Here is a 19253-nt window from a genome sequence, read left to right on the forward strand (position 1 = left end):
TTGGGTGGTGGACCATTCTTGATACACACAGGAAACTGTTGAGTGTGGAAAAAAACAGCAGTGTTGCTCCTGGCAATTACTACCATACCCTCTGAATGGCACACATACACAATCCATGTCTCAATTGTCTTAAGGCTTAAAAATCCTCCTTTAACCTGTCTTCTCCCCTTCATCTACACTGATTGAAGTGGATTTAACCAGTGACACAAATTATAATTTTTTTAACAACCTTTTTTACTGCCTTGGGAGATGTGTTCCTAATGTTTTGTACACTCAGTGTATGTTTTAAATGAAGACTTTGCTTATTGAAACCAGCGGCACGCTTTGCAAACCACACACTGATACGCACATCCTTGTATTTATCCAAATCATTGGCACCTCATCACCCCACTTTCATTGATATGATTATCATGCATGCAAATTATTCACCCTCTGTTCTCAGCCCTGAACCCAGTGACCTCACTAGCATGGTTCAATGTCACAGACACAAGCTATTGTCTTGTCTCGCTTTCTGTGTGTGTGTGTGTGTGCGCGTTTGCATGTGTGTGTGCACATTTCCATGAATAAGAACTTCCAGTTCAGCATGTGTGTGTATTGAGCAGAATTGCTACTCATTTTCATAGAGCCCAGGACAGTCTGTAACAGTCGGCCCTTGGCCCTGCTCTCTCCTGACAGGGCCTCAGTCACAAAGCACACTTTGTCCCAGCAAATGTGATAAGGCCTGCAGCTGGGCCACCATGCAGTGTCCTGTCCCCTCTCACACACTGTCACATCACAGAGCCTGAGGTATGCACCCTAATGTCAGGGCAACCTCCAGGTAATATTTCACCCAACCAACACTGAGATAAGTGCCCTGACTCTGACAAACCATCAGACCAAAGCAACTTCCATTCTGAGCCTTAGCATAGGACTTATATGAGGCTGTTGTAGTAACTGTACTCTCACAAAGAATGCCGTATGGATGGTGGTCACAGGAGGTTTGTGGCACCTTAATTCGGGAGGACGGGCTTGTGATAATGGCTGGAGCGGATTTTAGTTTGATGGTGCTCTTTAACATACACTCTTAGAGGAAAAGGTGCTATCAAGAGCCTAAAAGGGTTCTTTGGCTGTCCCCATAGGAAAACCCTTTGAAGAACCCTTTTTAATTTTGTGAAGTCAATTTCTTCAGCAAAGTGCCATGAACAGAAAAGAAGCTGTGAAAGTCAGTTGATTATCATGTCATATTATTGCATACAATCCATCCTGTTTGCTTGTTCAGCACATGTTCCGCTGTTTGTGTGTGCCTCAGTGGCTATCACTTAATATTTCCTGTAGTGATGGGAAGTTCAAAGCTTTTTACTTTTTTCGTTCAGTCAAAAGTAGGACTCTTTCGACTCATTTCATTATTTTTATTTAGTCATGCCCAGAGCGCGCAAGACCCCCTACCGGCCAATGATTAACTACAAACTTGACCGGCTCATGATTCTACAAGCCTCTCGTTCACCATAAGGGGCTTTTTGGAGCTGTCATTTGTGACTTACTAAAGTGTGCTTCAAACAATGTACATTTGTGATATCTAGGCATACAACCAGACTAGATTGTGAACGACTCTTTGCGGAATGATTTGCCTGCCGAGAGAGGGAGATAAGCACTGCTGCAGGCCCCAAAATGATTCTTCCTCGATTTTGTTGAACAGAGGCAGGCTGTTTAGGCTTCTACAAAGCTGTATAGCTTTCAATAATCAATTAATCACATTCATTATTACACCATGAGATCAAATACCAGTTCTTAACATGTATTCTTCTCTATGCTGCATGATCTATTTTCGTGCGTGCACATATGATAGACAGTTGGTGGTTGTAGCACATCTCTGGGACCGCTGAGCTGGAGAAACGGGTATTAATCCTGCCGTAGGACTCATCGTGGCCAGCAGAGCAGATCAAACTAACGACTAAAAGGAACGAGTCACTCTGAAAAATGTATCATGACTCAAGTCAGTAAAAAAGGTTGCTCAAAAATAATAATTTGTGACCTGCACATCACTAATTTCCTGTTCCTCACAGATTCACTCAAGTCACTTCGAAGTCTAGAGTGCTCCCAATTACTGCCTCTTCAATTTGAATGATATTTGTCACGGCCGTTGAATGAAGAGGACCAAGGTGCAGGATGGTGGGTGTACATATTCCTTTATTTATATGACGCCAACAATAAACAACACAAACACAACCGTGAAGCTATAGTGCCAACAAACAAAGACAACTACCCACCATCACAGGTGGGAAAAGGGCTGCCTAAGTATGGTTCCCAATCAGAGACCACGATAGACAGCTCTCCCTGATTGAGAACCATACACGGCCAAAACAAAGAAATACAAAACATAGAAAAATGAACATAGAATGCCCACCCAAATCACACCCTGACCAAACCAAAATAGAGACATAAAAAGCTCTCTAAGTTCAGGGCGTGACAATATTGAATTCTGTATGACATTGCAACCCAAGTAATTAGTGTCTATTTCACAATAAGCTTTGTTAGTAGGTTGCACATATTGATATGATATTCACTGTGTACAAAACATTAGGAACACCCACTCTTTCCATGACATAGACTGACCAGGTGAATCCAGGTGAAAGCTATGATCCCTTATTGATGTCACTTGTTAAATCCACTTCAATCAGTGTATATAAAGGAGAGGAGACAGGTTAAAGAATGATTTTTAAGCCTTGATACAATTGAAACATGGATTGTGTATGTGTGCCATTCAGAGGGTGAATGGGCAAGACAAAAGATTTGAGTGCTTTTGAACAGGGTAGAGGTACCAGACACACCGGTTTGAGTGTGTCAAGAACTGCAATGCTGCTGGGTTTTTCACGCTCAACAGTTTCCCGTGTGTATGAACAATGGTCCACGACCCAAAGGACACCCAGCCAACATGTCACAACTGTGGGAAGGGTTGGAGTCAATATGAGCCAGGAAAGCTTTCAACACCTTGTAGAGTCCATGCCCTGACAAATTGAGGATGTTCTGAGGGCAACAGGGGGTGTAACATATTCCTAATATTTTGTTCACTGTGTATTTCCATTTAGCATATCTGAAATACCATTGATTTAGAGACAGGGAGATATGATGAGAGATTTAAATATCAGTAAGTAGGGCAAAATGAAACTTTCTCAATAGATGGAGACAGATTTGCATCAAAACTAGCATTTTTGTTGTTATTTTGCCAGCTGAAAAATGGCAAGCAAAGCATGCCTGCAACATTGAACATGGTTTGAGTTGCTGGGTTCACAAACACAAGGCTCTTATTGACTATCTCCCATGCTATCTGAACAGAAGGAGCCCTCTAGGAGTACTACATAGCATAAACATGTTATTGTCATGCTAGGTTTGTTAGCTAACAGCCCACCATAAGACACTGCATCTCAGTGCAAGAGGCGTCACTGCAGTACCTGGTTTGGATTCAGGCTGCATCACATCTGGCTGTGATTGGGAGTCCCATAGGACGTCTTCTGGGTTTTGCCGGGGAATTTGTTCTTAACTGACTTTCCTAGTTAAATAAAGGTTTAATTAAAAACAATAATAATAATGTGACAATGCTAACCATGTCTGGGGACGTCTAGAGAAGGTTGACACAATGGAAGAGTCCAGTCAACAAGGACTTTATGACAAAAGAAGAAATACTCGTTTTGATGGAACCAAATGAACATTCTATTGAATATTTTTGTATTGGTTTGTAACTTGAAATCAAGTGGAAACAGAGTGGACTATTCCCCAACCGATTCACATACAGCATATCATGTGTGATATGTAAACACATTTTTTGTTCTGATGGGTATGTAACAGTCCTCACACAATATATCTGAGTGTATGTCAGTGTAATTTCTAGAGAATTATATCTAACAGACATTTTCTTCCCTTTATCTCTCTGCAGTGTTTACTTTGTGGTGGGGGGGTGGGGTGGACAACGGTGGTGGGGGCTGGGCCCAGGGCTGGGGCTGGGACCGCTGTATGCAATGGGAACCAGGGCCTGGAGTGGGGGCACAGGCCCCAGCATTTGACTGCCCAGTCTGGTGTGTCCTCTGCCAGGGATGCAGGGCCAGGCTCAGGGAGGCCTGCCAGAGAGGGAGGGGGGCCATCAGACTGCCCACAGACATGCTTAGCATCAAACTCCCCCAGCTCTTTGACATCCACCAAGTCCCCAAGGTAAGAGTGGCCAGACTGAAAGAGAAACCTTTCACAACCATTTCATAAACCTCCAGAGGTTTCACTGACTAAATGTTCATGTTTTTCTAAATATAGGATATGGTGTCGAGATCAGGATTGTGTCACATAGTTCCCAGAGGGATTTTTGCACTTATGTTCAACCCAGTCCTTGCTCCATCTTCACCCGGGGCCGTATTCACAAAGTGTCTCAGAGTAGCAGTGCTGATAAAGGATCAGTTTTGCCTATTAAATTATGAAGTGACGCCCGACAACCTGCCCGCTCGACCCCATCCCCTCCTCCCTTCCCCATACCATCTCTGGGGACCTCCCATTCCTTACTTCCCTCATCAACTCATCCCTGACCACTGGCTGTGTCCCCTCTGACTTCAAAATGGCCTGAGTCGCTCCCCTCCTCAAGAAGCCAACACTCTGATGTCAAGAACTACAGACCTGTATCCCTTCTGTCTTTTCTTTCCAAAACACTTGAGCGTGCTGTCTCTGACCAACTCTTTCACTATCTCTCTCAGAACCATCTTCTTTATCCTAACCTGTCAGGCTTCAAGACGGGTCACTCAACGGGTCACTCAACCAAGACTTCTCTATGCACTGCCAAAGCTGACTTTCTCTCCTCTATTCGCATCCTCCTAGATCTATCCACTGCCTTCGACACCGTGAACCATCAATCCTCCTCTCCACCCTCTCAGGGCTGGGCGTCTCAGACTCTGCACTCTCTTGGATTGCATCCTACCTGGCAGGCCGCTCCTACCAGGTGACTGTGTTTGCATCATGTACCCTAACTATTGGTGTCACCCAGGGCTCGGTTCTAGTCCCTCTCTTGTCTTCTCTCTATACACCAAATCACTTGGCAGATATCTCAGCTTGGATGTCGGCCCACCTCAAGCTCATCCTTGACAAGACAGAGCTCCTCTTCCTCCAGGGGAATGCCTGCCCTCGCTCCAAGACCACTCTATCACGATTGACAACTCCACGGTGTCCCCCTCCCAGAGTGCAAATAACCTTGACGTGACCCTGGACAACACCCTGTTGTTCTCTGCAAACATCAAAGCAGTGACTTGCTCCTGCAGGTTCATGCTCTACAGTGTTAGTAGAGTATGACCCTATCTCACACAGAAAGCGGTGCAGGTCCTAATCAATCTCCCGTCTGGACTACTGCAACTCGCTGTTGGTTGGACTCCCCGCTTGTGCCATCAAAAACCTGCAAAACCTGCAACCTACACCCCAACCCGAGGACTCGGTTCTGTCAACTCTGGTCTCTTGGCCCTCCCACCCCTACATGAGGGCAGATGCCGCTCAGCCCAGTCAAAGCTCTTCTTTCTACTGGAACCATTTTACGAAAACATCTGAAACCCTACCTCTTCAAAGAGTATCTTAAATAATCCCACAGCACCCCCCCCCCCCACACACACACACACATTTTTTGTAAATAAAAAAATAATTAAAGATTGCCTTTCGTGAACTAACACTCAAAATTCAAAATGCACTCGCACATCTGAGCGATCTTATTTGCAGGTGCATGGCAACAATTGAACAAGATGAAGGAAAAAGGAAACCGCACACTGCTCTTGATAGTATCACTGATCTTTAATAAGCTTACGTATCGGCCTCACGTCCTTCGTCAGAGCTTTTGTGAGTAAAAAAAAAATGTGCACCCTTATGTAGACCTGGCCCCACCCACATCCGTTCCACACATTGAAGGGGGTTGGAGGCGCAGGAAAAACAAACAAGTGCCACCAAATATAACAATATGCATTTCATAAATATTACAAAAGTGTATAAATAAGACGTATTAAACACGTCTGTAAAACCACAAGGACCACGAGGACATAGCAAGTTTTCATTAGTCATTGGGAACTTCGTACTAAAAACATCAGAGTAATCTTAAATAGGCACATAATTCATGTTCAAATTCACAACATAACGTACATAGGCATTTCATCATTAAGTCCTTTAGGAAATAATGTCTGGAGGGTGAAAATCCCAAAACATTCCCTTTTACTCAGAGTATTATTAATATCACCTCCCCAATCTGATATCTTAACTTTCTCTATGCCACAGAATCTAAAGGTAGACTAACACTCGCACTTGACTTTTCCCCTCTACTAGCACTGACTTTGCTGATAGCTACTAAAAAAAGTACTTACTATGACTGAGATATGTGGTTCTCCCACCTAGCTCTTTTACGGTGAATGCTATCTTAAGATGAATGCAACTGTAAGCCACACTGGATAAGAGTGTCTGCTAAAATACTAAAATGCCAATGTAAGTGTTGATCAGCATTCCTGCTCTAAGACACTTTTTGAAATACAGGCCCAGATGTACCAGATGAGGAGGACAGGTCTTGATGTCCTCCAGTTGTTTGTTAGATAATCTCTATAGTCGCCTGTGTACTGTGGATCACAGTGTTTTGCCTTCAGGTGTTCCGGGAGGATGGCATCATCTCGGGATATCGTCACCCCCAAAGCTCCGCCCTGGACTGCATCCTTAGCAGCTTCCAGATGACCAATGAGACCGTGAACATCTGGACCCACTTCCTGCCCACATGGTATGTACACCAATGCAAACACTCTGAATGAAGACAAGGAGATCAGATCCATAGATGGCGGGAGGTATTCTGTAACAATTCGGGCTGGTTTTGACTGGAAAACATACGTACCAGATTGTCTTCCTGTCTTCATATCAAGTCTTCTGATCACAACTGATGGTGTTGCGACACGTCTCATATCCCAGGTACTTCCTGTGGCGCTTCAGTGTCCTGTGCTCCACACTGAACTTCCTGTCGGAGAGCTACACCTGGCCGCTGCTGGTGTACATGCTGCTAATCTGCGTGTACCCCTTCACCTCCAGCTGTGCCCACACCTTCAGCACTATGTCCCCCGAGGCACGCCACATCTGCTACTTCTTCGACTACGGCGCCCTCAGCCTCTACAGCCTGGGTAAGGCCCGCTGCATGAAGTCTGACTGTCTGCACTTCACAGTTAGACTATTAGTGCTTCTTTTACCTTTAGTTATTTCTTTCTGGTTACATTTCCTCCAGTACCAAGACTGCCAACTCTCACTATAGGCTACTGCTTCCCCTAATCTGAACTGGTGCAATCCCACAGGGTACATGCCATCTTTCAAGTTCCAAAAAGTCTCTGTGAACTTGGGTAATCAGTTGCACAATTAGAACTGTATATACTACTTCCCACATTTGTAACCTTTGTTTGTGTGGTTACTTGATTGTTTGTATGTTTTATTTGGCGCAGTGTGTGTCGTGTTTCTTTGCTGTCTGGGCTTGTCAGATTCACTTTAATTAAAGTTTTTGGCCCACAAAAGCTACTCATACATGTCTTGTTCAAGTATCAAATCAAATGTTATTGGTCATATACACATATTTAGCAGATGTTATTGCGGGTGTAGGGGAAATGCTTGTGTTCCTTGCTCCAACAGTGCGGTGGTATCTAACAATTCACAACAATACACACAAATCTAAAAGTAAAAGAATGTAATTAAGAAATGTTTTTAAAAAATTGGACGAGCAATGTCGGAGTGGCATTGACTAAAATACAGTAGAATAGAATACAGTATATACAGTTGAAGTCAGAAGTTTACATACACTTTAGCCAAATACATTTAAACTCAGTTTTTCACAATTCCTGACATTTAATCCTAGTAAAATTCCCTGTATTAGGTATATTGGGATCACCACTTTATTTTAAGAATGTGAAATGTCAAAATAATAGTAGAGTGATTTATTTCAGCTTTTATTTATTTCATCACATTCCCAGTGGGTCAGAAGTTTACATACACTCAATTAGTATTTGGTAGCATTGCCTTTAAATTGTTTAACTTGTATCAAATGTTTCGGGTCGCCTTATACAAGCTTCCCACAATAAGTTGGGTGAATTTTGTCCCATTCCTTCTGACAGAGCTGGTGGAACTGAGTCAGGTTTGTAGGCCTCCTTGCTCACACACACTTTTTCAGTTCTGCCCAAAAATGTTCTATAGGATTGAGGTCAGGGCTTTGTGATGGCCACTCCAATACCTTGACTATGTTGTTCTTAAGCCATTTTGCCACAACTTTGGAAGTATGCTTGGGATTATTGTCCATTTGGAAGACCCATTTGTGACCAAGCTTTAACTTCCTGACTGATGTAATGAGATGTTGTTTCAATATATCCATGTAATTTTCCATCATGATTCCATCTATTTTGTGAAGTCCCTCCTGCAGCAAAGCTCCCCCACAACATGATGCTGCCACCCCCGTGCTTCACGGTTGGGATGGTGTTCTTTGGCTTGCAAGCCTCCCCCTTTTTCCTCCAAACATAACGATGGTCATTATGGCCAAACAGCTCTATTTTTGTTTCATCAGACCAGAGGCCATTTCTCCAAAAAGTACGATCTTTGTCCCCATGTGCAGTTGCAAACCGTAGTCTGGCTTTTTTATGGAGGTTTTGGAGCAGTGGATTCTTCCTTGCTGATCGGCCTTTCAGGTTATGTTGATATAGGACTCCTTTTACTGTGGATATAGATAATTTTGTACTTGCTTCCTCCAGCATCTTCACAAGGTCCTTTGCTGTTGTTCTGGAATTGATTTGCACTTTTCGCACCAAAGTACGTTCATCTCTAGGAGACAGAACGCGTCTCCTTCCTGAGCGGTATGACGGCTGCGTGGTCCCATGGTGTTTATACTTGGGTACTATTGTTTGTACAGATGAACGTAATACCTTCAGGCGTTTGGAGGTCTTGGGTGAGTTCTTTTGATTTTCCCATAATGTCAAGCAAAGAGGCACTGAGTTTGAAGGTATGTCTTGAAATACATCCACAGGTACACCTCCAATTGACTCAATTTATGTCAATTAGCCTATCAGAAGCTTCTAAAGCTAAGACAACATTTTCTCTAATTTTCCAACTGTTTAAAGGCACAGTCAACTTAGTGTATGTAAACTTCTGACACACTGGAATTGTGATACAGTTAATTATAAGTGAAATAATCTGTCTGTCAACAATTGTTGGAAAAATTCATGTGTCATGCACAAAGTAGATGTCCTAACCATCTTGCCAAAACTATAGTCTGTTAACAAGACATTTGTGGAGTGGTTGAAAAATGTGTTTTAATGGCTCCAAAATAAATGTATGTAAACTTCTGACTTCAACTGTACATATAAGCTGAGTAAAGCACTATGTAAACGAGTTCGACAGCTCAATACCAACAGTGAAATCAGAGTTTGTTTTATTTTACAATCCTTTCACCTTGGAATAATGTTTGTTTTTCGTTTACAAACAGAAAGCATGCTGCACCAGATTGCACTGTCAGATTTAGGTCAACAAACAGCATAGATTAAAATATCAGCCTATCTTTTCCTCTCGGATCCAGCATCTGGGAAAGGTTTCTATGGATGTGTGCATACCACTGCTCTACAGCTTCACATGTACATTTTCCATGGATTCATGTCTGTTTCCACATGCTTGCTCAACCAATTCACTTACTTGGGTATTTGCGTTCTGCTTGTGAATACGTGTGCCTTTCTTGGGTGTGTGTTTGCTTGTATGGGTGTGTGTGATAGACTTGTCCCTCTCTTTCAAACATACACTTTTTCAAAGTAAAAGACAAAGTTTATTTTCAAATCCATATTAATGGATATGAGGCCCATGCAATATGCTCCTTATTCTACCACAATTCTCCTTACTGCCAAAACATACCCAGCCCTAAATGTCCAAAAGTTTCTGGGATAAGAATTGCAAATGTTAAGTTAGGTGGTGTAGGTGGTGTTCTGCAGCCAAGCTTATTTAAAAAAAGCCTCTAGATTTATTGGATGTACATCATTGGGATTAAAACTGGTTTTGAAGCATATTTACAGCAAGTGCAAGGCCAACGTTTCATTAGTAGGTTATTAGAGCCTAATTGATATGTTATGAGCGTTGCAATTTATAATTAAGTGTATGGTAGGGAAATGCATGGTAGATTTAGTTTCAGATATTGTATGTTTTTTTTGTTTTTTTTTAACCTTTCAGTGTTTTTGTGTTTGTGTTCAGGTTGTGCCATAACTTATAGCTCCTATGTGATGCCTGACTGCTGGGTCAACAGCTGGCTGCACCAACACTTTGTGCCCATCGCCATCTGCAACACACTATTCTGCACCAGCCTGTCCTGCTATTCTAGGTAAGCAGCCAAAACGGTCTCCTACCCATGATGCATCACTCTCCTGGTCATTGAAACCATTGTAACTTCTCTCCTGGTCGTTGAAACCATTGTAACTTTTCTGCATCACTCTCCTGGTCGTTGAAACCATTAACTTAACTCTTTCTTTTTTTCCATAGATTCCTGGAGATGCAGTTTCCACACCGGAGTAAAATTCTCCGGACAGGGGCATTTGTCTTTCCATTCATCTTTGACAACATCCCTCTATTTTACAGAGTGAGTTTATTTTGAAAAGGTGTAGACAGAGTTCACAGAAAGTCTGCTTGTACGGTAATTGGGTTGCATTCTGTTTGTTATGTCACAGTTTAGATCTGATTAATGCCTCTCTTTAATACTTTGACCAGGACTTTTGGCTCATTAACTTAGAAGCTGATTTTGTGTAGAATAAATAAAGATTTGACCACATGCTGTTAAATCTTTTAATCTCTTGGCCGCTGTTTGTGCCAATGATCTTATGTGGGTTTGTATATGTGTGTGTGTAGCTGCTGCTGTGCTGCGGGGGCAGCTGCTGTCACAGTGAGGCCCTGCCCAGTCACTGTTACCACCTCCTCTTTGCCTTCCTCACCTGCTTCCTGTTTGCCTCACACCTCCCAGAGAGGCTGGCCCCGGGCGCTTCGACTACTTTGGTACGTCCACACCAGCGCTCGGTTACCATGGCAACTGGAATTGGAAGGTTATATCAGTTATTGAGCAAGCTTTAGCTAGTCTGGCCTGTGGCCAGTTATTGTTGGCACATAGCGGTATAATTTCTACTGTATCCGTTATGGTACTGTAGGCAAATATTTGAACAGTGACAATTCTTTGAGCAAACCTGGTAAATCCTTGCTCACTGCAGTATGATCAAATTCAAGCATTTCTAATGACTCTCTCTCATTGATCTCTCTCTCTCTCTCTCTCTCCTCACTCAGGTCACAGTCACCAGCTTTTCCACATCTGTGCCGTGGTGGGTACCCACTTCCAGATGGAGGCGGTGCTAGCAGATATGACCTCACGCAGGGCGTGGCTCATCGCCCAGGCGGCCGTACCCTCCTTCCTGAGTACCCTGGGGGCACTGGCCCTCGGCATCATCCTCAACCTAGGCATCATTGGCATCTTCAGTGCACCTCTGCTGTGGAACCCTCACCACAGTGCCAAACACCCACTGACGCCACCCACGAAACGCAAGGAACAGTGACACTCCCCACAACCAGTGACCACCCAGTATGTTCAGATGAAAAGGTTTGGCTAAATCATTCTACCAGTCGTGAACTTTGGAAATAATAACCATAAGTTATATTCTACCTTTTAAAACCAGGTAGTATTTGTATAAACCCATTGGATTATTATCACAGGATGGTTTTTCTACATGTTATTCTAATGTCATTATAAGGTTTGTTTAGGAATTTATTAATGTGTTCACTGTTTGAAGCCGAATACCCAGCTATTTTTATGAAGCCTTTCAGTTATTCAGTATCATTGTATAATGTTAAAAGTTTTGGAGGTATTTTGAGTTAAAGTATCATTTCACTTCTTCTTTTCATTTATACTTGAAAGGATCTGGGTTGTATGAAGCATATGTGATGTTTAACAACACATAAAAGTGCCTTTTTTATATATATATATATATATTGACCCAAATGTTACCTAAGTACTCGTAAATATTATTTCTGGTTTGTGTAAATCTCAAACTGGAAAAATCTTTAACTGTAAATTTGCAGGGAATTTTCATATTAATATATAAGTATTTAGCTACTGTTTTTCAAATGTCCTATATATTTGTAAGCCATTATTAGAACATCTCAAAACCCATATTTAATATAAATTATGACTATCCATTACATGATTCTCATGACTTCTAAAATAATCTGTACTCTCACTAACTGGACTACTTAGTATGATTCCACCATTTTGTTTTAATATTCAATACCATCTCATTTAAATCTCCACTATGACTTTAATAGATTTACAGACCAGTGTAGTGCTCATTCAGATTAACCTGCTCTAAACGTCTACACTAAAAAAGGTGCTATCTAGGACCTAAAAGGGTTCTTCGACTGCTCCCATTGGAGAATCCTTTAAAGAACCCTTTTTGGTTCCAGCTAGAACCCTTTTGAGTTCCTTGTAGAACCCTTTCCACAGAGGGTTCTACATAGAACCCAAAAGAGTTCTACCTGAAACCAAAAAGGGTTCTCCTATGGGGACAGCCGAAGAACCCTTTTGGAACCCTTTCTTTCTAAGTGTGTACCTGAAAGCTACAGCACTGTACCATGTCTATGATTAAAAAACAGGTGACATTTTACAGAGGTATGTTTCCATGGAAACTTCATGGTTCTTCGCAGTTTGTGTTCCTGTGAATGACCAGTCACTTGAATTGTTCTTTGGAGTACTCTTCTTTTTTACTTCTACAACATACAGTAATGGTCATTGGATGCATTTTTTTGAAACACTACGTGCTGTTTAAATGTCCGAGAATTACTGAAATTCTAGGACATTCCAAATGACCCTGTTTATAACAGCTATCTGATGGAAGAAATCTTAGATGATGGTGCACAACAGAACTGAATGAGTGATGTCACCTCGCCTCCCAGGAATGGGGATGTGGTCAGTGGAGGTCAAAGGGTCTTGGCAGTGTCGTATTCATGTGGTATCGTGGTGGTCATTGCAGGTTTATGGCAAACCAATACACCACTCACCCCATGCTGGTATAACATTGTCAGTGGCTATTGTTTACATGTATCCTCGAAAAAGAGTGTGGTATCTCTTGAGTATTTATTCCTTGAAGTATATATAACAGCACCTACTGTTTCCGTTCAGTTGTAAAGTGTGAAGCATATGTACAGGTAATGTACAGCCAAAATAAAGGAAACACCAATGTAAAGTGTCTTAATAGGGTTTTGGGCCACCACGAGCCACCAGAACAGCTTCTATGCCTTGGCATAGATTCTACAAGTGTCTGGAACTCTATTGGAGGGATGCGACACCATTCTTCCATGAGAAGTTCCATTATTTGGTGTTATGTTGATGGTGGTGGAAAACGCTGTCTTCGGTGCCGCTCCAGATTCTCCCATAAGTGTTCAGTTGGGTTGAGATCTGGTGACGGAGACACACACACACACCCTTTAAAACCCTTATGCTCCTTTGAGACCCCTCTTTCAAAGTCACTGAAATCTCTTCTTGCTATGGTAGCAAAACAATGGGAAACTGGGCATTTTTATACATGACCCTAAGCATGATGGGATATTAAGTGCTTAATTAACGCAGGAAGCACACCTGTGTGGAAGCACATGCTTTCAATATACTTTGTATCCCTCATTTACTCAAGTGTTTCCTTTTTTTCTGGGAATTACCTGCATATTTACATTATTATTTTTGTAAATGTTTTAGATGAGGAAAAATGATTAATTACATCCCCAACATCATATAATCATTTCTTGACATAATAGCTCTTACATGTACCACGCTAGACCTAACACACATGTCATTATTTTATCATGTAGCTCTGTGTCCAGTATGTAGGGGAGACCAGGGTTGGTTGTCACAGTGCTTATAACTCCCAAACTAGAGGGTGCTGTGTAATCATTTTTAGATTAAAATGTGTGAATTCTTTGAAAGAACTAATCCATCTGGTTAATTTATGTCATCATATCAAAAGGTGAGGGGATTTTTTTTCATAGATGAAAGTTTAAAAAAATATAAAAAAGATGTCAGTATTTTTTAAAATAAATGTTTGAATTATGGGAGTATACATGTAAAAAAAAGAAATTATAGGGAGAGCTACATTCCTAAACCATGTGGTAACTATCATCCTAATTAGCATTGGGTGCTGTTCCTATAAACCTCCCGTCCCAAATAACACCTTTGGCTGGCATATCAAAATGTGTTGGGAATAATATACAGTTGAAATCATTAAAACTCGTTTTTCAACCATTCCACAAATTTTCTGTTAACAAACTATAGTTTTGGCAAGTCGGTTAGGACATCTACTTTGTGCATGGCACAAGTCATTTTTCCAACAATTGTTGTTGACAGACAGAATATTTCACATATATTTCACTGTATCACAATTCCAGTGGGTCAGAGGTTTACATACACTAAGTTGACTGTGCCTTTAAACAGCTTGGAAAATTCCAGAAAATTATGTCATGGCTTTAGAAGCTTTTGATAGGCGAATTGACATAATTTGAGTCAATTGGAGATGTACCTGTGGATGTATTTCAAGGCCTATCTTCAAACTCAGTGCCTCTTTGCTTGACATCATGGGAAAATTAAAAGAAATCAGCCAAGACCTCAGAAAAAAATTGTAGTCCTCCACAAGTCTGACTCATCCTTGGGAGCAATTTCCAAATGCCTGAAGGTACCACTTTCATATGTACAAACAATAGTACCCAAATATAAACACCATGGGTCCACGCAGCCGCCATACCGCTCAAGAAGGAGATGCATTCTGTCTCCTAGAGATGAACGTACTTTGGTGCGAAAAGTGCAAATCAATTCCAGAACAACAGCAAAGAACCTTGTGAAGATGCTGGAGGAAACAGGTACAAAAGTATCTATATCCACAGTGAAATGAGTCCTATATTGACATAACCTGAAAGGCTGCTCAGCAAGGAAGAAGCCACTGCTCCAAAACTGCCATAAAAAAGCCAGACTACAGTTTGCAACTGCACATGGGGACAAAGATTGTACTTTTTGGAGAAATGTCCTCTGGTCTGATAAAACAAAAATAGAACTGTTTGGCCATAATGACCATCGTTATGTTTGGAGGAAAAAGGGGGAGGCTTGCAAGCCAAAGAACACCATCCCAACCGTGAAGCATGGGGGTGGCAGCATCATGTTGTGGGGGTGCTTTGCTGCAGGAGGGACTGGTGCACTTCACAAAATAGATGGCATCATGAGGGTGGAAAATTGTAGATGTATTGAAGAAACATCTCAAGACATCAGTCAGGAAGTTAAAGCTCCGTCACAAATGTGTCTTCAAATGAACAATGACCCCAAGCATACTTCCAAAGTTGTGGAAAAATGGCTTAAGGACAACAGAGTCAAGGTATTGGAATGGCCATCACAAAGCCCTGACCTCAATCCTATAGAAAATCTGTGGTCAGAACTGAAAAAGTGTGTGCGAGCAAGGAGGCCTACAAACCTGACTCAGTTACACCAGCTCTGTCAGAAGGAATGGGCCAAAATTCACCCAACTTATTGTGGGAAGCTTGTGGAAGGCTACCTGAAGTGTTTGACCCAAGTTAAACAATTTAAAGGCAATGCTACCAAATACTAATTGAGTGCATGTAAACCTCTGGCCCACTGGGAATGTGATGAAAGTAATAAAAGCTGAAATAAATCATTATCTCTACTATTATTCTGACATTTCACATTCTTAAAATAAAGTGGTGAGCCTGACTGACCTAAGACAGGGAATTTTTACTAGGATTAAATGTCAGGAATTGTGACAAACTGAGTTCAAATGCATTTGGCTAAGGTGTATGTAAACTTGCACATTGGGAAGATGTTGCAGAGACATGAAAATAGAATATGAATGCCTGGCCGACATATACATTCTGCAGTTCTACATAGTTTATGTAGTCTAAAAACATCTGTGAGATGCCAATTAGCAAACAATGTCTAAACTGCATCTCCCTATTCATAGCGTGTACATCCATTGGCCAGAGGTTTCTCTGCTATCTGGGTTTGTTGCCTTTCTCTCCCAAACACTTTTTCTGTCACACACCGACACATCTACACATGTGTGCAAACACACGCACACACAAATTGACTCAAAATGTCATATGTTGTTCTCAAGGCATAAAATGCTGAATTTTGCGAGGAATATCATTCGATCAAAGAAAGGCATGGCTATTTCTAAGATGCTGTATACTATATTGCTTCATTTCCTGTTACAAATGGAAAGAACTACTAGCCAACATTGTGACAACCAACCCCATCAGCGGAGTCTGCCTAGGGGTGGACGGCACATAATAATGGCTGGAACAGAGCAAATGGAATGACTTCAACCGCATGTAAACTATGTGTTTGGGGTATTTGATACCATTCCACTGATTCCACTTCAGCCATTACCACGAGCCCGTCCTCCCCAATTTAGGTGCCACCAACCTCCTGTGAACCTTATACTGTGTGACAACCAACCCTGCGATGGGGCTGGTTGTCACAAGTGGACAGAGTGTGTTTGATGGCTTATTACTCCATGCTGGAATAAGACATACTAATAGGATCCCTATTTCAACCCAAGACCTTGGTCTTTCTATTAATGTTGAAGGAGTCTTGTTATATATACACACCAGAGTAAAACGTGTGACAACCAACCTCAGTCTCCCCTAAAGGCTTTGGGTGGTTATGAGGGAATATAAAGTGATATTGTGATCAGTGAGGGAAATGGACTGTGTTGCAGGTCGAGCAGAGTGTACAGGCAGTGTAGGCACACACACAAATGCACACACGCGCACATACACACATAGACGCACTTCATTTTACTCCAACGAGTGCCCTATTGTTTGAAAACCATTTTTTGTTTCCAGGGGTTAGTTTATTGAACACAGATAGATCTATATGTTTGCCCTTTTCCTCATCATTATACTACTCAGTTTTCCACTATTGATTTTGGTATGGTGCTTTCATCGTCTTACGACTTGTTTCTTGGAAGTGGGTTGTGACTAGCGTGTGGCCGACCATATCGACCATAACTGTATCTGAATTGACATATTGTAGTGCTGAATATATCTGCAGTTGGTGGAAAACGCTGTCTTCGGTGCTAAATTTCTAAACATTCTGTCATGCTTTTGTCATTGAAATCTACTTTCGATTTTTAACTAGATTATCGCTGGGAAAAAGTGGTGACCTATTAGTTCAAATGCGTCTGTTTGTTTACGGCGATCCCTTTCATGAAGCTACAATGATGATTTCTCATAGTGTGTTCATATTGAATGACATGTTACAGTAAGTAAAATAGGAAGTTATGCAAAGATTTGGTTGGATGACACAGAGAACCACACACCAAGGAACTTCCAGTGACTACTGAAGAGTGCTAGGTTTTAGCAAAGAGGAAAGAAGCGGTTTGAATGAATGTCTGTGCCCATTGTCCTTTCTGACAACCTTTAATTCAACCTTTATTTTAATTTAGCATATGTGCTGTGTTTTGTGTGGAGAACTTAATATAGTTCCTGAGGGGAAAAAACACAAAAAAACAACATTTCCTTGTTACTAAAATTGTATCAATGCTGCCTTATTAGAGTGTATTCATCACTGGAATAATTTCTCTAATAAAAATGACTTACCACATATTTGACAGCATTAATGTGTTTGTCTGTCAACTGTGTATAACAACTGTATCAGTTGAAATGTTGGGTCACATAGGGGAGTACTGCAGTTATTTTCAAATACACTAGATGACAACCTTTCACTGAGCAATGATCGACTGTAAAACAACCACTGTTCTACTTCTACTGCAAGACGGAAAACAACGTATTGGTGTATGTATGAATGTGAGCAGTAGGGGGCATGATTGTACAAGGATCATTTGTTTTGCTTGTGTAGCCAACAAGTATGTGGCGAATCTCTTGTTGCCAAGCTGAGCCCACCTCATCTAAGAGAGTGGAAAATATAGTTATTTTTGCCACATTCTACCAAATTGTGGTAACATACAATAAAATGTTGCTTATCTTGTTTTGAGGCAATTTGAGGTTCTTATTTTCTATCTGTCAATGGGGAAGATGCTGAGATCTCGGTCTGTGCACTTCAGATGGGGAATAGAGGCTCTCTATCACTCCTCTCTAAGGGTCTTAAAAGGGGAGGAGTGTTAATGAGGGAGTTGAGATAGTTGAGGCAGACTCGCTTGGCTCCAGCCCTGGAAGGAGATGGGCAGTGGAAAGTATATCTCTATAGCGGGTTGAAGGTATAGTCCCGTCTTTGCCTGTAAGATGTGATAGGCTCATGCTGGACCACTGTTTCCTAACAAGTGTTTTCATTTCCAATACACTAAGGAGAGGGAGAGAGCCAGCAATATAACATTACTCACAACCCATTAGCACTCCTAAGGGAGTGGATGTGGAGAAAAGGGAGGGAGAGAGAAAAAAAGTGTCAGGTGAAGAGAGGCTGCTGTAATATATCCAAAGTGTGTTTGTTTGTTTGGGGGGTGATGTAAGGTAATATAAAACTTTATTCTTCCAGTAACTGATGTGTCTGGTGAGACTTCCAGAGAGAAAGTACTGCTGTGTGTAATTCAGGTAATTGATTATGGACCTCCACACAATGAAAGATGCTTTTGCAGGCTAACACGATTAGGTACAATTAGTCTATATTTGTTCATCCTCAGAAACATTTTAAAAATGTGTACTGTAAGACGGTATACAATTGGAAACTGATCTCTTGAACCAGATGGTTGTTTAATTCGTGGGCAGACGATATACAAAGTGCTGGGGTAACAATATTTGAACATGACAATTTTTTAAACATCCATAAAGTAGATTTACATATTTACATTCCATGTTGTCCCAATTGTTTTACTAGTCTTGTAAAACGCCTGCTGAAAGGTTAAAAGGGAGAGTAGACCTTGTTGTGGTTTATAGGTTGTATCACGGTCTCTATTTCAACTCCATCTGTCACTCTCCTCCCGAAGGCTCGATCATTGTTATCCATCTGTTACATGTGAAACCATTTCGCATGAATCTCTCTCTACCATCGTGTCCCTTACTGGATTTCAGCAGCTTGCTTGGATGTTAAAGGCTGATGTTAAATGCTTTGGGGGTCACTATAAGGCATGTTAACATGGCTATTTCCTATGAAAGCTATGTAACTGTACCTGAACCGATGAGCTATAGTCTTGCACTGCGTACACATGTTTTTATTTGGAGTATACTCACTGGCCTTGGACAGAGAAATC

The 19253-nt window shown here is 41.5% G+C and overlaps 1 protein-coding gene across 1 annotated transcript; it reads left to right on the forward strand.

The window, feature by feature from the left end:
* The first annotated feature begins 3950 nt into the window (after positions 1–3950).
* LOC135520222 (membrane progestin receptor delta-like) lies at positions 3951–17655 on the forward strand. The gene is given in 8 exon segments (XM_064945620.1): positions 3951–4182; positions 6618–6745; positions 6931–7136; positions 10219–10345; positions 10504–10600; positions 10867–10984; positions 10987–11010; positions 11293–17655. Coding segments are annotated over 8 exon segments (1161 nt in total). The 5' UTR covers positions 3951–3987; the 3' UTR covers positions 11559–17655.
* The last annotated feature ends 1598 nt before the right edge of the window (positions 17656–19253 follow it).

The sequence above is a fragment of the Oncorhynchus masou genome, chromosome 29, assembly GCF_036934945.1.
Source record: "Oncorhynchus masou masou isolate Uvic2021 chromosome 29, UVic_Omas_1.1, whole genome shotgun sequence".
Taxonomy (NCBI): domain Eukaryota; kingdom Metazoa; phylum Chordata; class Actinopteri; order Salmoniformes; family Salmonidae; genus Oncorhynchus; species Oncorhynchus masou.